Consider the following 26,575-nt stretch of genomic DNA (forward strand, 5'->3'; position numbering starts at 1 on the left):
TCCAAGTGACCAGCTTCTGATCAAAGGAAATTTAGTATAATGCTAAGTTTTTAATTTTGTTTGTGGTTTTTAAAAATACATTACAGCTGTATCCTCAATTTGCTTCTGACACGATAAATACATAAATAAATGGATGACATGCAGACATAAGGCCAAAATTAGCTTATTGTCTAAATAAGATAAACAGTAAGAGACTATTAGCTTAAATACACTGTGAACACTCAACTGAAACCATTCCAGAGCAGAGCCATGTGTAACCCTTTGTTATCACATTCATTCAAATGGAGAAATGTTCACATAGTTTCACTTTTTAAATACTTTAAACATTTGTACAGTGATCTGTATAAGGGCATTGTCCTGAAAGAGTAGTGCCATTCAAACAGTCATCAATAAAGAAAGAGCTACTTTTTAAGAAAGTGGTCAATGTACACCACCATCCCATTTAAGGATTTTTTTCCTAAGCTCTATAGTCATATTGTGCAGAAAACAGACTTTCTTATTTCCTTGATGGAAAAATGTTTATATGATCAATGACATATTTTAATTCACCCAGATAATAATAATAATAATAATAATAACAACAACAACAACAACAACAACAACAACAACAGCAGCAGCAGCAGCAGCAGGAAGAAAGCCTACTAATGATTAAATCTTTATATGTATATTTAGAACTGGATACAGGCTTCTGGACAAGGGCAAGTGTCAATATTGATACCATATCCCTTATTTCAAAATAAATAAGATTACATCCTGTCACCTTATAGTAACCTTCCCCTGTTGCCTGAAAATACATTTTCCCTGTTATATTGCAATGCCAATCATCCTCAGTAATTATGGACATACCATTTGATTGCGGGAATTGTACTCCAGCATAATTAAAAGTGTCAGATTGAAATAAGGCTGCTTGCTGCAGATACTAACTAATACATCCCTTTTTTTGGTTCAGTATAATGCTCCAGCCCTGATACCCTTGGACGGTTGGTAGCACATTAAACCATTCAATCTTGGTTTATGGTCCTGGCAGGACGCTGTGAAGGAGACTTAAAAAGCACCAGCCTGCATAGAATATAAGCCATTGACGTTACTCTCAAAGGTTGTGTGAATCAGCCTCTTTAGTGGGGGGGGGGGGGGGGGGGGGGAATGTGGGTGGAAAGGCAGGAAGTAATAATGCCTTGCATTTCTAAGAGAAAATGAAAGGTAATAAATAATCGGTGAAGTGAAAAGACAAGGGACTAACAGCTCAAAGGGAGCTGACTTTTGTTGGAACTACCAGTGCATTTTGAAATCTTAGAATTGGAAGAGACGTTTTGGAATCCTATTATAGAATCATACAACTGTAGAATTGGAGGGGACCACAAGGGCCATCTAGTCCAACCTCTTGCCATGCAGGAAGACATAACTGATGTCCATTCACCCTCTGCTTAAAAACCTTATAGTCAGGAAGACCTTCCTGATGTTTAGGTTGAAGGCTTTTCCTGTGGTTTGTTTGAACCCACTGCTCTGTGTCTTAGTCCTTGGAGCAACAGAAAACAAGCTTGCTATATTTCAGTATGACATCTTTCTCATATATACATACACACACACACACACACACACACACACACACACACACACACATATACGCATATATATATATATATAAAGAAAATATATACACACACATAGAAACATACAATCTTTGATAGTCCACAATCAAAATACAAGTATTTTTCCCCATTCCCACCACCTCCCCATTCCCACCCATGAACCCCCACCCTTGACTTCTCTTTACGTAATATGAAGGTACAGGAATACTATTGAATATTTATTCTTCAGTATGATCAATCCACGGTGGCGCAGTGGGTTAATCCACTGAGATGCAGAACTTGCTGACCGAAAGGTCGGAGGTTTGAATCCGGAGAACGGGGTGAGCTCTCGCTGTTAGCCTCAGCTTCTGCCAAACTACCAGTTTGAAAACATGCAAATGTACGTAGATCAATAAGTGCCGCTCTGGCGGGAAGGTAACGGCACTCCATGCAGTCATGCTGGCCACCTTGGAGGTGTCTACGGACAACGCTGGTTCTTCAGCTTAGAAATGGAAATGAGCACCGAACCCCAGAGTCGGACACGACTAGACTTCATGTCAGGGGAAAACCTTTACTCTTACGATCAAGCATATAATCATTTCCATTGATTTCACCAGCTATTCTATTATCAATCGGAATCTTATTACTTTTATCCATAGCCAACTTTCATTTATTTCAACATGGCACCTTTTAACTCTCTCTTCTCTAGGCTTAAATATTCACAACTCCCTAAGCTGCTCCTTGTAGGGCTAGGTTTCCAAACCTTTGACCATTTTGGTGACCCTCTTCTGGACACGTTCTGGGTTGTCAGCATCTTTCTTGAATTGTGATACCCAATTAGAGATAAAAAGAGAACATTTTAAGATAAACTAGCACTAATTATTTTCCTTCTTATGCCCAAAGGTAGTATTTCTTTTTAACTGTCCCTTACAGAGTCATTCTGGATGTAATTGAAAGCCCTGCTCATCATTGTCTTCTGAAGTCAGTTCGCCATCTGTTTTCCTTTTTGTCTTTGGGAGGGCCTTGTTGATTATGTTTGACATTTGTATAAACATAATATTAATCAATTTTTCTTCCCCCCCCCCCCCCCCCGTTCTCTCTCACATTCTCTCCTCTCTTTCAAAGTTGTCATAGCTAGCTTTTTAGTATGAATCACATGTTGATTGTCCTCGATGACTAACTGTTTTGACTATCGTCAATGTCTAACTTCGAAATATAAATCCACTCATTTTGTTCTGTTGTGATTCATCCCCTTTAAAAAATAACAACACTTCCACAGCATTTAATTGAAGACTATCAAAAGGTATTTGTGGAGGACAGTTTTGATGACTGATTAATAAATGCTTGAAAGCAGGACTGTAGCTTTTAGAGCAATACCCATAATAACACTGGGAGTTTGTTTGACATTCAAAAACGGTTTTAGGAAGAACAAAAAAACCTAATAGCCTTAAATTACATTTGTGCTACCTATTTACATAGTTAGCCTTGCATGCTAATATGTAGTTAAAAGTGCTTCTATGGTACTAATATAAAATTTATCTGTTTTGTGCACTGAGTTGCTGTTTGTCAAATGGCACTGGAATTGGGAATATAAAATTCAAACATATATAATAAATGTTCTTTTTTTTTTTTGTTCAACAATAAATGTGAATTCTTCTTCATGGAAAAATAAGACATCCCCTGAAAATAAGATCTAGCACATCTTTGGGAGCAAAAATTAATATAAGACACTGTCCTATATTCGAGGAAACATAGTAGTTTGTTTGGATACAAAGAGAATGAACACACCACTGATGGAAAGTTTAACCGTTTTATCAATTGAGCAGGCAAAATCGGTTATAAAAGCAAGTCCTACATTCTAGATACTATCAAGCTTACTAACAGTAGTTGTCCTTCTCCATGTTTAACAGGAGAAGGATGAATCCCAGCAATTGCTAGTAATGGTGGCCTTTCTTCTCAGGCCGTATTAACCGTATACTAGAGATAAATACAAGTAATAGCTAGGATTACAGAAGCGTCTTATTAGCTAAAGCCAATGCTGCATAGGCATCTCGTGAATGTGGTCAGCGTGATGGAACAATTGATACATGTCATCCTAATCCTCAAACAAAATCCTTCCTGTGCGTTTTCTATTACACGGGGCCAGTGGTTGGCTCAGCAAGGAGGAAGAACACTCCACATAGTTGGCACAGCACGTTCCCCTTAAGTGTCAGCACAGTGAAGAATTGGCTGCTCTGCTCCAACAAAGTGGGGTGTGGTTGCCACTGCTGGCTGTGCACAACTTTGAAGAACAAACAAAAAAAGCATTGAGGGCAAATGCTTCCCCTTTTGCAAAAAGGAATCCTTATGCGGAGATGGAGAGGCCTTTTTATTGTTGGGGAGTGAGAGAGCGAGAGACTTGCATTATTTTTAGCGCTGTCACATAATAATGAAACTATGTGTGGGGGCAGCTCAGAAGTAATATTATAGGAGCTGCATTATTATAAAATAATCAGAAGGTGGAGAGAAACGAGCTGTATTTTCTGGGCAATGGAACTACCCTGTTTCCCCTAAAATAAGACATCCCTAGAAAATAAGACCTAGTAGAGGTTTTGCTGAATTGCTAAATATAAGACCTCCCCTGAAAGTAAGACCTAGCAAAGCTTTTGTTTGGAAGCATGACCGCTGAACAGAACACCAGAGCAGGCAGGATCGGTAAATGTATGTACCATAGAGTGTTGTACATGGAAATAATAGTAGTAACAAGAAATTCTTGGTAGGATTCACAGTTTGGCTGGTTATGCTGGTTTGCAATGACAACTACTGTACAATATATAATAAGTGTTCGTTTTTTGTTCAACAATAAATGTGAATTCTTCATGGAAAAATAAGACATCCCCTGAAAATAAGACCTAGAGCATCTTTGGGAGCAAAAATTAATATAAGACACTGTCTTATTTTCGGGGAAACACGGTAGCAACAATAATAACAAAACAAATTCACCTTAACATCCAATGCAAGGATCTATATTTCTATTCAGAAGCAAGCCTCACTGTGATTGATGGGAATTTTTATGTGGTGATTTGCAGGCTAAGAGGGTGGATATAAGATGGTCGAAGATAGAAAGTGAAATAAATAAAATTGTGGGCAATTAAAAGGCATCATTAAGTTAAAAATACAGATTGATATACAATGTTCCCTCACTACTTCGCGTTTCACTTTTCGCGGATTCGCTGTTCTGCGGTTTTTCAATAAACTCTAAGACTATTATAAATAATAAAAAAATTACATTTACATCCTAAGGAAGGGAGGAAGGAGAAGCCAAAGGGAGAGAAAAGGAGCCGAAGTGACTACAGGAGGAGGAGGAGGAGGCGATTTATCAACACACAATTGGTTGATAAAGACATAAAATAGTGTATAACTACTAAAATAATGTATAAATATTAAAATAAATATAGCATCCTTACTTCACGGATTTTCACTTATTGGAAGTGGTCCTGGAACCTAACCCCAGCGATAAGTGAGGGAACAGTGTACATCGGACACAGGGCTGGAATCTGAGGATGAAAAAGGCAGAGCGCTCATCAAGAAAGCGCTAGCACCAATGCACTTTACAAATCTGGAAACACAGCTGACCAGAAGGTACAGAACACCTGGGGGAAACCTCATTAGACCCAATATTAGGAGAAAAGATAAAAATAAAGTACATAAAAATTAAATTTTTACATTAAAAGATTTTGCCTGTCAGTAAATCTATCTTCTTACATTTGTATATTGTAAAACCTAAGTACTTATGTATTTTTTTGTGTTGGGAGTGACTTGAGAAAGTGCAGGTTGCTTCTGTTGTGAGAGAATTGGCCATCTGCAAGGACCTTGCCCAAGGGACGCCTGGTTGTTTGATGTTTTACCATCCTGTGGGAGGCTTGTCTTATGTCCCTGCATGGGGAGCTGGAGTTGACAGACAGGAGCTCACCCTGCTCTCCAGATTCGAATACAATGTTTGGGACTAAAACTCCTATCAACCCCCAACTAAAGTAGGAAATGATGTGAGATCATGAAAGTTGAAGTCCAAAACATCTTGAGGGCATCAAGTTAGAGAGGGCTGCTGTAATTATTCTTATGTTTCTTTCCCTTTTAGGATCACTTTATATGTGTAGCATGAAAGACAGTACAGTAAGATCCCCATATCCATGGTGGGTACATTCCAAAAAACCCTGTGAATATCTGAAAGCACAATATAGTAACCCCTATATTTTAACTATAGAAGCATGCTATAGAATAGAACTGGAGGACATAGAGAGATTCAAAAATATCTCCTAGAGGGAATTCTTTTTGAAGCACAGGTGAAAGAAAAAGACTTTTACATGGACACAAGAAGCTTTTTCCCTCAGACATTAGCCAGAAAGCAAAAGAAAACCAGCCAAAAATTTAAAAGCAGAAAATTGGTGTTGCGCACACTTGAAACAGAGGGATGAGTAGTGAAGAAACCCATGATTTTCTGGCTGGCACCCTGAACAGGCTCGGTCGTGTTGGACTGGGTAGGGACACATGGTAATGGTTTGCTACAGGTCTACGCTGTGGACACAAAACAACTGTTGCAAAGTAAGGCAGCAACAGTCTGAAGCACAACAAGTATAGGGATACACCCAATACAAAAATGCCTGTGACTAAGGAGACTTAATAGTCACCTAGTCGTGTGCCAGCATGCGGAAATGGGGTATTGTGTTTTCCACATCAGTAATTATCTTGCTATGGCAATAAACCTGTTTTGATGGCGTCACCTGCCTGGATCTGGTCTAGCACGGATTGTGAGTTTATAACAGAAACATTACTGATCCTGGGTAAGTGCATGTACAACCTCTTTCCCCTTGGTTTTTATCCTTTAGACTGCTCCACCATTTTATTTCCCTGTTTCCCCCTATTCCTATTTCTCTCTCTCCCGAGTTTTTAATTAAGTGTTCATGTGGCCCGCCCTGTTTTTTACTGTTTTCTCTGATTTGTGCTGTAATGTATATGATTATTTTTGCACTGTTATATTGTGTTATGATATGTTGTTTTATTTTGTTATATTGTATGGTGTCTGGGCATGGCCCCATGTAAGCCGCCCCGAGTCCCCGTTGGGGAGATGGTGGCGGGGTATAAATAAAGTTTTATTATTATTATTATTATTATTTATCTATGGATTCGATATCCACAGTTTCCTCCACCACTGTCATCAGGAAGAAGAAGAACCATCTTAGAGCTCTGGAAGATTCTTATCCTTCAGATAGGGCTTTATGAGTCATGATCAGCACTTTGAATTCTACTTAGAAACGGACGGGTAGCCAATGAAGCTGTTTTAACAAGAAAATGATACACTCCATAGGAGCCCCTGGTGGCGCAGTGGGTTAAGTCCTTGTGCTGGCAGGACTGCTGACCCACAAGTTGGCAGTTCGAATCTGAGGAGAGCAGGTGAGCTCCCCCTGGCAGCTCCAGCTTCCCATGGAGGGACATGAGAGAAGCCTGCCACAAGGATGGTAAAACCTCAAATATCTGGGCGTCCCCTGGGCAATGTCCTTGCAGATGACCAACTCTCTCACACCAGAAGCGACCTGCAGTTTCTCAAGGCGCTTGCTCCTGACATGAAAAAATATATATACTCTCTATAACTCCCTATATATTTTGGACCTGCTGAAGCTATGCAACATTTCTGAAATCCCGTGCTCAACTAAGTGCTTTTTTGGAATTTGCATCCATTAGCTATATTAGGAATACCCTAACAGCACCAGATGCTGACTGATCTTGGAAGCTAAGTGGGATTGGCCCAGGTACTACTTGGATGGGAGACTGTCAGTGAAGACCTAGTGCAGGAGGTCATATATACAGAGGAAGGGACTGTCAAAAACACCTCTGAGGCCCCTTCTACACAGCTGAATAGAATCCCAGATTTATCTGCTTTGAACTGGATTATATGGCAGTGTGGACTCAGATAACCCAGTTCAAAGCAGATATTGTGGAATTTTCTGCCTTGACATTCTGGGTTATATGGCTGTGGGGAAGGGCCCTAAGTGTCCCTTGCCGAATCCTATGAAACTCATGGAGTTGCTGTTAGGTTTTCAAACACACATACATTCATTCTTGGTAATTTTGCCCTATCTCTTCTTTCGATTATTTTAAAAATTCTTTTTTAAAAGGTTCTTCTGAAAGCTATGGATTTCTCAAAATCATGGAAATGCTGAACTCCTGCATCTCTTCGACCCTGTTTTGATTTCAGTCCAGTTGGCACTCGGCATTTGAGATTATTATGATATAATATGTAGTTATATTTGTCTAAATCCCATCCTTTGTCCAGTTCTGGACTCAAGGTGGCTTCCAATGCTTAAAACATAGTAAAAAAATTCCCAGAATACAAAAGTCAAAAAGTTATTATTATTATTATTATTATTATTATTATTATTATTATTATTATTACTACTACTACTACTACTACTACTACTTTTATTAACTTTTTTTATACCCTGCCTTTCTCTCCATGGGGAGTCAGGGTGGCTAACAATCCAACACTTTAGTCAAGTTTAAAAAACGTAATAAAAAGGTAAAGGTTTTCCCCTGACATGAACCGTTTCTGACTCTGGGCGTTGGTGCTCATCTCCATTTCTAAGCCGAAGAGCCGGCATTGTCCGAAGACACCTCCAAGGTCTGGGTGGCCGGCATGACTGCATGGAGCACCATTACCTTCCCGCCGGAGCAGTACCTATTAATCTACTCACATTGCATGTTTTCAAACTGCTAGATTGGCAGAAGCTGGGGCTAACAGCAGAGGCTCACCTGCTCCCCAGATTCAAACCACCATCCTTTCAGTCAGCGATTTCAGCAGCTCAGCGGGTTAACCCGCTGCGCCATCAGAGGCATACTATAAAAATGAAAAAACAATTAAATAGTACCGTGTGATACAAATATGAAATATAATAAATTCATTTAAAATTGACTTTAAAACTGTTCCCACCCAACTAAAGCATCAGATATTAAAATTCAAGCAAGTTAAAACAGAAGCCATTAAAAGACAATAAATAAAAAGCCAGCACATTAAACATTACCCGTATTTTCTAAAAAGCCACTTCTCAAAGACCTGCTAGAATAAGTGGAGAGTTAGTCGGGAGGGTGCCCATGTAATCTGTCTTGGAAAGCAATTTCAGAGCCTGGGAGCAGCCAAAGGAAAGGCCCTCTCCTGTCTTCTCACCAGGGGTAGATGTGATGGTGGTGGGGCAGAGATAAGAAGGAGAAATGATAACTTATGAGAATTGATAACATTTACAGATTATTTTGTCTTTTTTATAAAATGATGCAAAGGGTTTGAAAAGTATTCGCTTTTGACAGATTTGACAAGGTGGATTTCCACCTGCATAAGTTACTGATACCTTGTGCTGTTATCATGTCACCACTTTGTTAACTTCCACACTCACTGGGAAAAAAAACAATAGAACACAGCTGAAACATGCCTGTTGTGACTTGTGGCTGGAATCTTGCCAGTGACTTACACAGGTGGAAATCCACCTTGTGTCTGCATCTGTCAGTTTTGGTGAATGGTTATCATTGAGAAGGTTGGCATTGGTTCCACCCTCCCCAGAGATGAACCCTCCCAACTCATTATTGTGTTGTGATACCCCCCCCCCTTCCACAACCATTTTATTACTGGTGTAGAGGTTCAGGTGTGTATCTATGTCCTTTTAGCCAAATGATCACTAGGGATGTCTTTTGGAAGAGCAGAGCTGATCTTGGGAGAACATGACCTTGGTCTGCATCTGTCTATGGGAGTTGAGAAACCCGTCCTATTTCCTTTCTCCATTTCTTGCCAGAAGCCAAATGGTCATTGGAGGCATGCAACTGTAGAGTATTTGTAAGACTAGGACATAGTGAAAAGGGAGCTGTGGTGGAGTTTTGCTTCAGAAAGTGTTACGCTATGTTCAGTTATACAAGATCTCAGCCTGTGAATGTGATCTGTTAGTATAATAATAGAGAAGGAACTAAATCAACCTCTGTACATAGCATTCATTGACCTAGCAAAGGCATTTGACACAGTGAACCGCAGTGTTCTCTGGACCATCCTTCAAAGAATTGGATGCCCTGACAAATTTGTGAACACCTGTGGCTCCTCCATGATGACATGATGGCAACAGTCTTGGATAGCAATGGCTTCCAAAATGACCTATTTAAGGTGGAATCAGATGTCAAACATGGATGTGTTGTTGCCCCAACCTTATTTTCCATCTTCATTGCTATGATACTTTATCTTGTTGATGGGAATCTTCCTACCAGAGTGGAAATCATCTGTCAGACAGATGACAAGTTATTTAATCTCAGCAGACTAAAAGCCAAAATCAAGGTCACAACAACATCTGTTATAAAACTCCAATATGCCAATGATAACATAGTCTGTGTGCATTCATAAGCAGGCCTACAAGCCACTCTAAACACCTTTGCAGCAGCATATGAGAAGCTCGGCCTCTCATTGAATATTGAGAAAACCAAAGTGCTCTTCCTGCTGGCACCAGCCAATCCCTCTGCAAGGCCAGGAATACAGCTTAATGGTGTAACATTAGAAAACGTTGATAATTTCCACTACCTTGGCAGCTACCTCTCCACAAAAGTCAACATTGACACTGAAATACAACACCACCTGAGCTCTGCAAGTGCAGCATTCTTCCGACTGAAGCAGAGAATGCTTGAGAATTGGGACATCCATAGGGATACCACGGTGCTTGTTTATAAAGCACCACCCTGTTATACGCCTGTGAAATGTGGACTGTCTGCAGACATCACACTCAATTCCTAGAACTATTCCATCAGGGTTGCATCCAAAAAATCCTGCAAATCTCTTGGGAAGACTGGCGGACAAATGTCAGCGTGCTGGAAGAATCAAAGACCACCAGCATTGAAGTGATGCTCCTACGCCATCAACTCCCCTGGACTGGCCACATTGTGCAAATGCCCGATCACTGTCTCCCAAAGCAGTTACTCTACTTCCAACTCAAGAACAGGAAACGTAATGTTGGTGGACAGGAAAAAAGATTTAAAGATGGGCTTAAACTAACCTTAAAAACTGTGGCATAGACACCGAGAACTGGGAAGCCCTGGCCCATGAGTGTTCTAACTGGAGGTCAGCTGTGACCAGCAGTGCTGTGGAATTTGAAGAGGCACAAATGGAGGGCGAAAGGGAGAAACGTGCCAAGAGGAAGGCGCATCAAGTCAACCTTTACCGGGAACACCTTCCATCTGGAAACCGATGTCCTCACTGCGGAAGAACATGCAGGTCAAAAATAGGGCTCCACAGTCACCTACGTATCCACTGCTAAAACACTACACTTGTAGGGCCATCATATCGGACAACTGGGGATCGTCTAAGAGAGAGAGGAGAGAGTTTTTTAAAATGAAAACAGATTTCTCCATATGAATACTGAACTACCATTCATTTTTCTTTCTGAGAAGGAGTACCATTATCCAGTTTTCTTTGCAGTAGTAAGCACATACAGGGCTAAAATCACAAAAAATGGAAACTCAGATGCAGTGATTAGGAAATGAATAGGCACAGTTTGATAGAAAAGAGATTTCTTTCAAAAGAAGGGTTGGAGTCAAAAGCACAGATTATCTCACCTGTGGGAACAAATCTAGATATAGTGGTTTCCTGCTACTGAAAAAAAGCAAAACTGGAGATTTCTTCCATCAGTCCTTAAAAATTACTATCACCTTTCTTGCGAATATGTTACTTTGCAGTTTAAGGTGGGGACATTACCGTGACAGCTCACACTGGAGCTCTCTTTCAGTAGCACAATATTTCAAGGTGAGTCTGTTGATAGTCCTTAGCAGAGTGCAGTGTGAGATTTCTAATGCTGTCTCTGGGTGGGCAGCTATTACCATTAATCTTCAAAAAGCAGTCTAGCAACTGGTCTATTCAGCCATGCAATTTTTTTTTGGCAAAGTCCTTTTCTCTGTTAGTTCAAGGGCAAAACATACTATTTTTATGTTAATCTCTCTCTCTCTTCCCCTCTCTCTCTTATGAAAGAAGAATTATATATGAAAGGGTCAATCATGTGGCAGAGATTTGACAGCTTTGTGCAGCTTCTCTCTACTTTTCATGCTGTCATGGGTAAGAAGAAAGGCAGTGTCAAAAGAAGCCTGAGGAGAAAGGAACAATGTAGAGGTTTGTCAGGAGTTGCAGTTATTACCCAGGCGCAGCAGGGAGTTTGTTAAAACTTTTTCATGAAAAATAACAAGGGAAATTGGCCTGTTATCACACCGCACAAAATTCTCCATATAACTCTGGTATGTTTTCCCTTCTTCTTGCTGTTTTCCAGTGTTGTATAAGTCAATTTGGTGCATGATGGTTCCATATAGCCATGTTGTGTAAGAGTTTATTTTATGCCTGGAAGTGTTGTCGTCGTCGTCTCACTCGTTCAGTCGTTTTCGACTCTTTGTGACCTCATGGACCAGTCCATGGCAAAGCTCCCTGTTGGCCATTGCCACCCCCAGTTCCTTCAAGGACGAGGCAGTCACTTCAAGGATACCGTCCGTCTATCTCGCCCTTGGTCGACCTCTCTTCCTTTTTCCTTCCATTTTCCCCAGCATCGTGATCTTCTCCAAGCTTTCCTGTCTTCTCATGATGTGGCCAAAATACTTCAACTTTGCCTCTAATATCCTTCCCTCCAGTGAGCAGTTGGGCATTATTTCCTGGAGGATGGACTGGTTGGATCTTCTTGCGGTCCAAGGCACTCTCAGGATTTTCCTCCAGCACCAGAGTTCAAAAGTGTATATCTTCCTTCTCTCAGCCTTCCTTATGGTCCAGCTCTCGCATCCATAGGTTACTATGGGGAATACCATTGCTCTGACTATGTGGACCTTCGTTGCCAGTGTGACGTCTCTGCTCTTCACTATTTTGTCAAGGTTTTGCCATTGCTCTCCTCCCAAGAAGTAAACGTCTTCTGATTTCCTGGCTGCAGTCTACATCTGCAGTGTAGAAGAATGATAAAACCCGTGCCTTCAAATTTTCCCTATACTTACAACATATACAACAAGAAAAGATGATGCCAGCATTACAAATAACACATGACTTTTATGGCTGTGTTCACGACCCTCTAAAGAATACTAAACAAATATATTCAGCCATTATTTTCACAGCAAAATGCTTGGTCCTGTATTTGTTTTGGGTGCATGTGCAGCAGAAAAATAATAATTATAGACTGAACTACAGCACGCTTTCGATGTCCACTGGGGTTTGGTTCCAGAGCCCCGATAAATACCCAAATCCATGAATGCCCAAGACTCACTATTTTCAGTGGCAGAGTAAAATGGCATCCCTTTTATAAAATGGTAGATAACTCAAACATATTCTGGAGAGCCCGAGAATCTGTTAAATAATAAGAGACTACAGCCATCACATTAGCATAGTGTTTGGTGCATGGCATAGTTTGGTTTTTGGAATTCTGTTTCTGAATATTTCTGAGGTATGGTTGGTTGAATCCATGGATGCAGAACTCTGGGATATGGAGTGCTGACTGTACTCAATATAATTTGATTTGGAAGTTAAAATAAACACATAAAAACACATAATTTTGCTATGTATTACCACTACGCCTCACATTTGGAAAGCTTTTCTGAAACAGCAATATAAATATTCATTTATTTAAATTCTCATACAAAATATTTTATTTTATATATTTCTTTTTGTATTTTGGAACTTTCTACCAAAAAGGTTAGTGCAAATAAAACATTTGGTAACAACATGTTAGGGTTTTGCAAACTCAGTATTTTGCACAGAAAACAGTGGCCATATCAGCTGTTTATTTAAGTACTCAGTTAAGCCTCTCCCAGAGATGATGTAACTGTCCTTCCCATGTATTCTGTACATAGTCAGGATGCCAGATGGGCCTCCTTTTCTCCATGCAGTTGATGCCTGACAAAGTATGTATGTGTGTCTGTAGCCAATCATGGCAATATTGTCAAAATTATGTCTGAGTGTCAGTCATGAATCCAAAACCATTTCAGATTAGATTAGTTAATCTAGGTAACTGTGTACTCCACATTCATGGATATTATGTTACCTACCTACTAAAGCAGCTTACTGGCATCTGATACATAAGTAGTAGGAGGTCCAGTCTCCTGATCTGAACCAGGTAAATGATGCTTCTACCAAATCTGGGCAGGTCAGGCAAAGAGATACGGGATTCTGCACATTATATTTTGTAGAAAACACAGTTTCCTTTGCAGATTTTTTTTTGCACTCAAAAATGTTTTAAACCAAAAGCTATTTTTGTTACAATCCACCCTCCCTTCCTTTCCCCTTCTTCCCTTTCCAAATAAACCTGCAATGTGCTCCCCCGCCCCCCAAAAACTCCTCCATGATATGTGATCTTATGTGTTGAGACACCTGGGGATGACAAAAATTGTAAATGTTTTTATATCTCTAATCTGGCATTATGCTACAATTCAACATCAGAATGGTTCCTGCATATTGTACATCAGTAGAAGTTGTTGAGATTTTGATAGGAACACAGCAGATGGGACAGTCCAACCTTTCTATTGAATTTATATAAGCAAACTCTTCCTTTTCTCAGATAATGTTAGATCCCAGCCACCCATAGCACCTGGGCCTGCAGTGGTTCAGGACATGCACTTTGACACAGATGATGCTGAGGATTATAATAACATTTCACCCTCCACGGAGGGGCCTTTGCAGCTGCAGGTGTCCGAAGATATTGACTTTAGAGACTTACTAATTGGGGAAGATTCTTCTACTCCTCCTTTGCAGATAGAGCCAGATGTTACTGAGATGCCTGGGAATGTGGTTTTTAATCGTAGAGATTTTGTGACCAGAGAGAGAAGTGCAAAACAAGGGGTCCGCCGGAGCCAGAGACTGGCAAATAGATGGGATAATGGTTAGCGTTCCCATGAGAAAGTTTTGGGAGTTCGTACTCCCTAAATTGTGAACAGTCTGGAATCTGTTAAAAGTGTTTCGCTCAGTAGAATTGTTGCGGTGTCAATGTTGCTCTTCCTTGAGAGAGGTTTTCTCCGTCTCCAGCTCTTGTTTGTTTCCAAGCCAAGTTTCCTAGTTCCAGTCAGGCCATGCCGTGCCGCGACTCTCAAGTAGACCTTGACTTTACTTCAGTTGATTCCTTGTTCCTGATTCAAGTTTGCCTCAGCCTTGAAAACTTTGCTGCTTTGATTGCTACAGAGTTTTTCCAGTGGATTGAACTCTGTTTATGCCAGCCTTGTTCCTCTGTTTCAACTCATGGGTAATTTGATTTCTTTGGAGAGCTATCGAGTTCTCATTGTGGATTATAATATCGGACCTTTTTCTTTACCCATTTTGGAACTACCACTGACTTTCTAAAAGAACTATTCCTTACTCAGACTTTATACCTGATTTCCTTTGGATATATAATTGCTTTAATAAATATTTTGTTGTGTTATATTGGCTCTTTTCTGGTTTTCGAGTGCTTGTGCTGCCTTGGAGTACAACAGATAAGTTCATAAGATCCTATGAAGTGCTTTCATCAGTGGAAATGCTTCTGTCATTGGAATCAGGACTGACCAATCTCCTCTCTCGCACACACACACTCCTTTGTGAAATCCCACCCCAATATCTGTGTCAGACAGCTCAGAAACTTCCCAGATTCAGGTACCATTGAGTAATGTTTCTTTGATGTAAGGAGAAGAGGAAGTTTTTTCGTCTAATATGCCAGAGGCCTGTATCATATTAGTACACTGTAGATACAACAGTTTCTTTCTTTCCTGTATATTCTCTGTGGACCATCAGCCGATTGCTTGCAGATTGGTCCACATCAAGGCAATACTACTTTGAACAGTGATATATATAGTAGGGTTGTACGTAGATCTATTTTCCTTCGGTACCTTTGCTTCCTTTGGTACCTTTGGGAGCATGTAACAGGAAAGGCCCTCCCGGTACAAAAGCCCCCTCAACATGAAGCAAACACGGTGCGCAAAGAACTGCTGCGTGCTGTTTGCACGGAGTTTCCCTGGTAGACCTACCTGTTGGGCCAGTTATAAAACTTCGTGAGCTAACAGTGGTAGGCGTGCCGCCAAGTATGGCGATATTCACCCCTCTAGCCCTAAAACTGAGGGGGAAAGGAGCCTAAGAAGCCCACCCATTGCCGGCAATGGGACAAAAATATTCGTTTTTTCATGTGCAGAACGAAAACGCACATTCAGGAACACACCCATTTTCAGGAGGCATGCGAAAATGGATACAGGGGCTTCCAGAAGAAGCAAGCAGAAACGGATAGCAATTCTCTCAAAATGCACAAGCCTAATGTATAGGTTTGCTGGGAATAGATAGAAGGTTTTGCCACAATAAAATCTCAAAGGTTCTGTCATGTTGGATTTAGGCCATAGAAAACCATTTCTACAATTTATACTGCCTCTGAATGGTGAAACATATGGAGCCACAGTGTAAACCATGTCGCACAATATCATCTAAAGGGGTATAGAATTGCTGTATCAGAGCACTAAGGGTTTATAATAAGACTGTTAGAAGCAGTAGGCAGCAAAACTACCCATTTTCAAAGAGCAGCTGTGCTTTGCAAGGGTTTCAGGTGGCAATCCTATACACGGCTACTTGGAACTAAATCTAACTGAGGCTAACTTTTGAGTATACATGTTAAGGATTGCTGAGTAGATATGGAAAGGTTTGGTGTTTCATACACAGTTAAATCAACTTTTTAATAACTGAAAATTAAATATATTCTTATGTGCATGAAAGCAGTCTTAATAGTCATTTTAATTATATTTGCTTGTGTGTACAATTTGTGTAAAAAATTATTATGGTAATCCTCAGCAGAGCTGGTGACTGCAGGAGTGGTGGAGCAGAATGTATTCATAATAGCGTTAAATCAGCAGCACACAAAAGCTTGAAAAGATGTTGGGATCTATTCTGTAGTAAATTAGATAGCCCGCGAATTACAGTTTTCTTACTTTCATTAATTAAATCTGCAACCAGAAGCTTTGGATTCACACTTGGTAGCTGTTCAGAAACTCAGTGCCTACTATGGATTGTAATTAACAATGTAGTTCTGCTAATAAAAGAAGTGGCATTTGAGAAGCAAGTGAAATAATGAAGGGGTATAATTATGATAGGGGATTATATGCAGCAGGGCTGTTAATCTTGCCCAATTTTCTGCATCAAGTAGAACAAGGCAGATAATGGTTTTGTTTTATTGAACCAAAAATACACAGGAATCAATGTGTGGGATTGCAGCCTTTTTTGCATTCAAAGTTGTTGTTTTTTTAAAAGGAATGGCTGTAAAATGAAAATCTATTCTAAATTCAGATTGATGTGGTACAAAAAGATTATGTAGATTCTTAGTTTATAATGTTCACTAAGCCTGGATAAAGGTGTTACAATCTGACCAGACGATTTGGGGATAGAATGGTTGGAAGAAGCAGTTGTGTTACCTTAATACAGTACAATCCATTTGTGGGAGCACTACTCAGTTTCATTTACCTGTGTCTGACGAAATATGTCCTAGTCATTTTCTGTGATCTCCAGGTGATTCTGTGTATGCTCCCTCTGGAAGCTGATCATGGAATTGTGCTGGAGAACCTCGTGGTGCCTAGGGAGGATTCTCTCTAAGAGGCCAGGGGTTCTCAACCTGTGGGTCCACAGATGTTTTGGCCTTCAACTCCCAGAAATGTTTACAGCTGGTAAACTGGCTGGGATTTCTCATAGCTGTAGACCAAAACACCTGGGCACCCACAGGTTGAGAGCCACTGCATTTCCTAGCTCCTCCAGCATAAATCTGTGGTATGCTTCCTTCAGACATCATTCATTCAATGGATTTCACATATCCATGCACAGTCTTGGAATTTATCTCCCACTGATACAAGGTCTTACTGTATAGCTGAGTGAAAGACTGATTTGTTGTATACGGCATTATGGAGGTTGCAGTATATGCATTATGTGGATGACAGTGTATAATAAGGTATTTTGACATAATTATTTCATGGTTGGATATAGCTATACAAGAATTTCCTCACTTGTTTCAATCAAGAACCAGAGAGGCATATTGATCTGATAATTATAGTGGGGCTTGGAAAGACTAGGTGTATGTCCCCACTGACATTGTCCCCTCTGAGCCTATGGGTCAACTACTTTGACACCTCAGTTGTTTTCATGAGACTGACATGGAGAAGGAGATACACCACTGATTTTTTAAAGAAGAAAAGTGAGATATAAGGTAAAAGTAAAGGTTTCCCCTGACATTAAGTCTAGTCGTGTCTGACTCTGGGGGCTGGTGCTCATTGCCATTTCTAAGTTGAAGAGCCAGCGTTGTCCATAAACACCTCCAAGGTCATGTGGCCAGCATGACTACATGGAGGGCCGTTACCTTCCCGCCAAGGCGGTACTTACTCACATTTGCATGTTTTCGAACTGCTAGTTTGGCAGAAAGTGAGATATAAATCTAGACAATTAATTAACTGGCATAGTCTGAAAGTGACATTTCAGTGGTGGAAACTAAGAAACAGCACAACATCAACCTTTTCAAAAATCAGAAGAAGCCTTAGAATCTCTGTCAGCAGACTTTATTTCTATGTCACTTATTTCCTTTATCAAAATCTATGAGTGTTTTGTAAGTTTTTCCTGGCCACCTGTGGAGAGATACAAGCTAGCCTGAGATTGATTCCCCAAGTAATATGATGAAAAGATCATCTCTAGACTCGACTGTTAGAACCTAATTGTTTTCAGCTTCAAGGAACCCATTCAGAAACACTGTGAACATTCCTGAAGATGGAAAGGGGATAATCATATGCCTTTTATTTTTCCTAGGCATAATGGGGAAACAGAATAGCAAGCTGACTCCTGAAGTGATGGAGGATCTGGTGAAGAGCACAGAGTTTAATGAGCATGAACTCAAACAGTGGTACAAAGGATTTCTAAAGGATTGCCCTAGTGGGAGACTGAACCTAGATGAGTTTCAACAGCTTTATGTAAAGGTAAGTTCATTTGCTTGTGTTCACGTGCATATTTGTCTTTTTGAGAGGATATGAAAAGCACATTTCAAAATCTTGTCTAGCTGTCTTTTTAGATAACTGCTGACATCCAATTAATGTAAATCTGCTGCTTATTTGTTGTAAGAGAATACAATGACTGTATTTCCCCCTCCACACAAACCTTGATAAGGTCAGTAGGGGCAACTATTGGATAGGCCCACAACAAATGTATACCTATGAAAAATCCTAAACTTCAGGCATGGCCAGTGAATGGTGACAATGCCCACAGCAAGGCTGGAAATCACGTTGACCTCCAGATGTTGGGCTACGACTTCCAACAATTATCACTATTGGAGATTATGGCTAGGGCTTATGAAAGTTGTACTTCAGCAACATTTAGGCCCCTTCCACACAGCTGTATAAAATCCACATTGAACTGAATTATATGGCACTGTGGACTCACATAACCCAGTTCAAATCAGATATTGTGGAATATCTACTTTGATATTCTGGGTTATATGGCTGTGTGGAAGCCCCCCCCCCCCCCCAAAAAAGCTGTATGATTCTCATAGTGAGCCTAAAAATGAGAAGGAGCTTATTAATAACCAAACAACCATGTTTTTTATTGGATAAGGAATCTCAAATCCATTTCTAAAAAGATTATTACAGCTACTTTTTATTTCCACTGAACTGATGTAATAATTACTTTTACCTGTGGTGGTAGGCAGTTGAATTGAACCATGCTAAGTTGACAAGGTCTGCAAGTCCTGTTGTTATTGCTTGATAATTTATTATATGCTTTATAATTATGCAAGTGAGGTAATTATCTCTTTGGGTAGGTTAATGGCACAACAGGTTTCTTTTTGTTTATACAGTAGAGTCTCACTTATCCAAGCTAAACAGGCTGGCAGAAGCTTGGATAAGCGAATATCTTGGATAATAAGGAGGGATTAAGGAAAAGCCTATTAAACATCAAATTAGGTTATGATTTTACAAGTTAAGCACCAAAACATCAAGTTTTACAACAAATTTGACAGAAAAAGTAGTTCAATATGCAGTAATGTTATGTTGTAATTACTGTATTTACGAATTTAGTATCAAAATATCACGATATTTTGAAAACATTGACTACAAAAATGGCTTGGATTATCCAGAGGCTTGGATAAGTGAGGCTTGGATTAGTGAGACTCTACTGTACATGCAAGAGTCAGATCTCCCATAATATGATGGTTTTTTTTTTTTTTACTTATACTGTGGAATATTGCTAAACAATGACAGACGTGCAACAATATTAACATACTGTAAACAAGGAGATCGTAATAGTATTTCAATATTCTCAGTGTGTGTCAAGCTCAGTAACTCCCATTATGTGTTTTACCCATGTGGCTTGCTTGGGGAATATTTGACATGCATTCTGTAATTATTTATTTTCATGGTGGGTTCAAAGCTTTGTATATTTATTTGTGGTGGAATAAGTTTTTCCTGGTCCACAGCCCGATTAATTAAACATGGGCCTTCCACTTCATGTGACCAAAGCAGCTGCGTTCTGTGCTGATAAACTCCAGATAGATAGGTGTGCAGCAAAAACAAACAATTTTGTGCCTCGTCAAAGGCGAACAGGTTTTTTTTAGCACAAGTTCTTACTGACCTCTAGTCCATAAAACCTATAATCAGTCATCAAGTTCTGTTGATGGTCTACAAGATGATTCTTTTATTTCTTTAGCAACCACCTGCACTTCCAGGAGATTTATAAGACAGTCTGATTAAATTGCATTGCACTGGGGCACAGTGAAGGCTTGTTAAAAGTTTTGGTTGCCACAGTGGGACTGTTCCACAGTGTATTAAAATATCAGCAACAAGATTGCTGCTGTTTTGCGAGAACAAGCGAGAAACAAGATTGAAGCTAGAGTCAAACTTTGCAATGAAGCCTGAGACAGCTTGGCTGAAAAGAAATAAGAGTCCTTTAGGAGAACGTAAATTACATGTACATCCACAGAATAAAGTGAGATTAGACTCACCAAGGTACAGTACTCCTAAGGGCCACGATTGTCTTATAACTAAAAATAGAACTAAATTCTATAATAGAGCCTCTGCAGAAAAACAGAATAGAGACTCCATTTGGCTGCCAATCTTGCATCTTTTAAGCACTTTCCCTTGATTATGTGTTGGACTGGAAATACAAGCTACGGTTAGCATGTGGTTAAGAATAGCCTTGTGTAGGCGTTTGTTGAAAAGAGATATAGAAAGATATTTTATGGGATTCACATTAGAGTGAAGAAATATGTTGACAATTAGTGGTCTACGGGCATCTCAGCATGAAGGTGTATCCTTTAGGCATCTGCATTATCTTCTTTTTAAAGGCTTTAAACTGCTTTAATTTTAACAGTTTCTCACTTCCCTGGGTCCATATGGACTTTCAGTTTGCCTGTGTTTCATCCACTGCTGCGTAAAGATTTAATTCTTCACTAATTTTCTGCTCAAAGAAAGCAATAAGCAATTTTTGCAATTTTCTTCCTGCAGTGAAACCCACAGAGTTTTTTGAAGACTTTTCACAATTTGTAAAATTTGTATTCTGTACAAAATCTGCATGTGTTCGATTTGCAGTAGTATTTTCTACACAGAAAACACTACTGAAGGCTAATGCTGCCCAAATTTAGAATTTTCACAAATCCTTGAATTCAAAGAATGGGGGTTATGCAGGGGCTTAACTTTCCCACTGAATGTTATATAATTTAAGCATACTTTACTTTGAATTCAGATACAGTAGAGTCTTACTTATCCAAGCCTCGCTTATCCAAGCTTCTGGATTATCCAAGCCATTTTTGTAGTCAATGTTTTCAATATATCGTGATATTTTGGTGCTAAATTCGTAAATACAGTAATTACAACATAACATTACTGCGTATTGAACTACTTTTTTTGTCAAATTTGTTGTATAACATGATGTTTGGTGCTTAATTTGTAAAATCATAACCTAATTTGATGTTTAATAGGCTTTTCCTTAATCCCTCCTTATTATCAAAGATGTTCGCTTATCCAAGCTTCTGCCGGCCCGTTTAGCTTGGATAAGTGAGACTCTACTGCAGGGGTCCCCAAACTAAGGCCCGGGGGCCGGATGCAGCCCACCGAAGCCATTTATCCGGCCCCCATGACACAAGGCCAGAAGGGGGTTGGGCTAAATGACCCAAGGGGTCTCTTCTTCTCTTACAACCATTATTGTTGTTATTATTATTATTATTATTATTATTATTATTATTATTATTATTATTATTATTAACATTGAGGCTGGGTGGCCATCTGTCAGGGGTGATTTGCTTGTGCTTTCGGTGCACAAAGGCAGAAGGGGATTGGACTCAATGGCCCAAAGGGTCTCTTCCAACCCTCTTTATTATTATTATTATTATTATTATTATTATTGTTGTTGTTGTTGTTAATTATTATTGCTCGGTGGCCAACTATAGTCCGGCTCTCCAACGGTCCGAAGGATTGTGAACTGGCCCCGTTTAAAAAGTTTAGGGACCCCTGATATATTGTATGTACATACAACTTGTAAGCCGTTCTGAGTCCCCTTCGGGTGAGAGAGGGTGGGGTATAAATGTAGTAAATAAATAAATAAATAGTTTTTGTTGGTTTTTTTTTTGGTTTTTGTTTTTGCACTACAAATAAGACATGTGCAGTGTGCATAGGAATTTGTTCGTATTTTTTTTCAAATAATAATTCGGCCCCTCAACAGCCTGAGGGACCATGAACCGGCCCTCCACTTAAAAAGTTTGAGGACCCCTGCTCTACTGTATATCTTTTCAAGTGTACCCAAGTTCAAAGGTATCAAACAGGGCATTATTTTCTCTACACGGTGTCTTAAAAATGCCGTTTTGCAGCAAGAAGTAAAATTGAAGGTATTTGTTATGGCCCGGTCATTTTTTTCATAAAGCACCCATTGTTAGCAATGCAACATTTTGTACTGCCTTTATCTAGATTCCTGCAACCCTTCTGTTTTCACTATCAATACCCCTCCTCTTCCTCCTCTTGAGTTGCAACATGAAAAGAGGGTGCTGTGCCAAACACTCCCCTGCATTGTAGGCAACAACAATTGCTGGTGACCTTGTGTGCCAGGAATGTGCTCTGCATTCTGCCACCGGTATACAAAAAAATGATTAACAAAGGCCCAAATAATCTTTTTCATGGATTGAAAATAGTAGAAGGCAATTCACGTCCCTATTTTCTAACAGTTCAAATTTTCTGTGGATAGGAAAAATAGACAGAAATGTACAGAGTCTGTATTTAGAGGCATTCTTCATACTAGGTGGCAGAAAGAAGGATTTTCCAGGATTCTTGATTATCTGTGCATATCTCGTAGCAACTCTGGGAATCATGCTTGCAAACATCATTGGGTATGATAATTACATACCCTCCATCTCCTCTGATTTGAAGAGGATAGTTATGTTCGCTTACATTTTCAGTTGATTTAAAATGTCCCAGTGAGAAGAAGGAAACCTTGAGGTCTAACATCATGCATTGCTTAAAGCACATTGCAATTCCAGTTGAAATTGAAACAGTAAAAAAAAAATCATCAGTCACAAAATCAGTTGCACCCAATATTGCTCTTGTGAATGGTCCCATTGCTTTCCTTGCACCTCTCTGTACCTCTGTGTATATGTAGATAACGTCCAATTACATTTGGTTCCACCATTCCTCCATTGAGGCAGTACACAAAGCACTTCTCCTTCCTTCTTTTGCCTCACCATGGTCTTGTGAGGTATGTTGCGGTGACATAGAGTGATTTGCTAGAGTAATCTAGCAGGTTTCATGACTCAGTTGATATTACTGTTTCTTCCAAGTCCCAATCCAACACTCAAACTACTATACCACACTGGTTTTCTATGTATATAGTGGAAAAACATGCATGTGACATGATGACACTTCATGTATAAAATGTGGAATAAAATGTCATTGTTTAAGGCAGACCTGCACAACATGCAGCCTAGGGTCCAGATGCAGCCATCACAAGACTTTGGTGTGGCCCATGGAGGCTCTGAGCCTAAGCCTCACAGAGGGAGGTCACATGGCAGAGAAGCAATTGGAACCCGTCCTTCCCCTCTCCACGTGTTTTACCTCTATGCATTTCCTTTCTCTATGCACCATGCACTACGTTATCAAACTAACCTGTGGCAAAGGGGCTGCCACTGGACTAGCAGGTTGCAACTGCTAGTCTCAGTTGCAACCAAGGCCTGGGGAGTTCGTTGGACTCAGGTCAGAGTAGTGAGGAGCAGGAATGAAATTTTAAGAGGTTTCAGATTTTTTGGGAGAGGGTTAGAAACTTTGGCTCCAAGTTATGTTAAAATTTAACATTAGACTGGCTATGCTAGAAGGAAAGGAAAGTGGTAAAAAAGTGCCTCAGTTCTCGCTTCTGCCACTCTTCCTTTTTCTTTGCTTCTGTGTTGTCTCTGTTGTCTACTTTTCATGTGGAAGCAAAACTACCAACTCCACATCATTCTTTCCCCTCCTTTATGATTGAGAAGCTTATCTTCTCCATACAAGTATAATTTTCTGTTCATCCTTCCAGGAAGCAAACATTTTTCAAGACACAGAGGCAAGGAATAGAAATGGCAGGGGCCAGATCTTGGTCTAAGTGTATAAGGAAAAGTTGGCAAAACTTGCTTTTAACCTCTTGAAGCCACCATCTTCCTTCTGCTCCCCTCCCAACCAGTGATATTAACTATGTGTACTTAAGTATGCAAGAAGACATGGGTGTTTGAATCCCAAGGTTGCTTTTAAATCACAAGAGTTCTCCATAACAAATGGATTCTCTCTCCATCTGCCTCCTGGTTGGCAGCCAGTCAGCAGAACAAGAACAAACATCACACTTTCATCACAGGCACAGAATATGTTTCAAAGCACCAAGTGGCCACCATAGGGAGCATGGTAAACTGCTGAGATTTTGACTGATCTAGTTCACGATGTTTTCTTGCAAGAATTACAAAGAGTGGGGCTGTTATACCCTGAGAAATCCAGATATTTTAGGAGTACAACTCCCAATATTCCTCAGATATGGTGGTCAGGGTTTTTAGGAGTTGCAGATCAACAACATTTTGAGAGCTGCTCTTTGCATTCTCTTTTTCTCCTTTCTGACATTACCTTAACATTGAGATACTCCTCACTGTGTTGGATTCCAAATTCAATCCTCCTCAGGCAGCAGGCCAATGTGAAGCCCTCTAGCACTCAACTTCCAGCATGTCCAAGTTATTCTTGCATGTTCAAATCTCCAAGTTGTACAGGAGAAGCCTATGAAAGGATGCTCTTCCCACACTAGCACTGAGAAACCATGAATTAGGACTGCCACCAGCTCCTCCCATGATCCCACGTTTTGGTTGGAGTAGCAAGTAGGGTCATACTACAGAGGTATTCCCTGCATAGGATAATTCTGGAACAAGGACTTGGAGGATATTTTCTGTTTGATGCATTTTATTCCACTATATAGCTACACAATGAACAATTATGCACGATCACGACCAACTTCTGCATTGCTTTTGTATAGCTCCAATGGCGGCCAACACCCTGTTAATGATAACCCTTAATAAATAATAATAATAAATTTATTCTTATATCCCGCCCCATCTCCCCGAGGGGACTCGGGGCGGCTCACAACAATAATAAAAACAGTGACAAATTACACATTGTAAAATCAAACATGAAAAGCAGTCATACAATCAATACATACATCACATGTTAAAAACAAGGAGATAAAACAGTTCTAGGCCGAAATAGAGGGCTTCTGTATAACATGTTGATAACATGTTTAATCATGAAAGGCAGTAGTTGAGATTCACATCATGCTTCACTAATCATAGACTGAAAATTTCAGGCACCTTGGGATATCAATCATATTTTTTCCTTAAAGGAAAGCACATTTCTTTATTTTTGTGTTTCATTAGCGTTTGCATGAATTGCTATATTTTTGCCAACAGAACCACTGATTGCAAAGCTGTTCCTATGTACTTGGTGTGCACATTTGCTTTCTTAATTATATATCTCAGGCATGGCAAAACAACAGTGAACAAAACATTGAAACTAGAAGATTTAATAGCTCAAGCTAGAAACAGTGCACAAAAGAGAAAAGGCACGATGGTGTGGCTTTGTGACTGTTTACAAAATCCTCCTTACTGTGTGGTTTTTCTAACTATTTCTATGGAAGAGAGAGGTCTTTTTATCTGTGCACAGGATTAAATCTAGCTGAACCTCCTGCAAAAGAGAATGACAAATTGCACAAGCCGGTATCTAAATTAACAGCCTGGTTCTGGTTAATGGAGGTGTGAACAAGACATCCCACTCAAGGCCAGTCTCAGCTCATCTGTACTTATTTCTAACTGTAATGTAACACATAATAATAACAGCTCCCTGCACAAAGCTCCACTCTGTCCCCAGATATGGTTTTACACATTGTTATATTTCCAGCGTTTAGTGGGGATTCCTGCAAAAAATAGCTAAATTGATCAAGATGAAAATTCTAGATGTCATTCTGTATTGCAGTTATAGATTTGTAACCTAGAGTTACAGATCCATAAGTGCTCTGTATTCATTAATAGCAGCTACATTGAGAGACGGAAATCTGTTCAGTTGGTGATCAGGATGCAGGAGGATGGCATTTGCTACCCTCTCACCTGTGGACAAGACTGAAACAATCAGAAGCATGTCTCCTGTTGCAATTTGTTGTATCAGCCTCACTTGTGGGCAGGAAGAGGTGGAAATGACATTCTCCCGCTCCCCAGTTACCACCTGAACTGATTTCCATCTTCCAGTCAGCTGCTTCCTGGTAAAGTAGGCTTGCGGAGGTTGAGACAGGGAGTGTTTCTTAGCTACATATTCATAAGTAAGTAGACTACGTAGAATTATTATTGTGTGCCTTCAAGCTACTTCCATGGTGACCCTATCTGATTTACAGTAACAATCATGGTGTTTTTTGGGTATGAAACTGTGGAACTCACCCATGGTCATCTACTAGGTTTTGATGGTCAAGTGAGGAATCAACCCTTAGTTTCCAAAGTCATAGT

General features: G+C 39.9%; 1 protein-coding gene across 1 annotated transcript in view; it reads left to right on the plus strand.

Moving 5' to 3' along the window:
* Nucleotides 1-26,575, plus strand: part of vsnl1 (visinin like 1) — a 128,024-nt gene that overhangs the window by 37,572 nt on the left and 63,877 nt on the right. The window contains exon 2 of the mRNA XM_003215414.3: nt 18,364-18,530. Coding sequence (XP_003215462.1) covers nt 18,369-18,530 — 162 coding nt within the window. The 5' untranslated portion in view covers nt 18,364-18,368. The remainder of the gene's footprint in view (nt 1-18,363; nt 18,531-26,575) is intronic.

The sequence above is a fragment of the Anolis carolinensis genome, chromosome 1 (assembly GCF_035594765.1).
Source record: "Anolis carolinensis isolate JA03-04 chromosome 1, rAnoCar3.1.pri, whole genome shotgun sequence".
NCBI classification, from domain to species: Eukaryota; Metazoa; Chordata; class Lepidosauria; order Squamata; family Dactyloidae; genus Anolis; species Anolis carolinensis.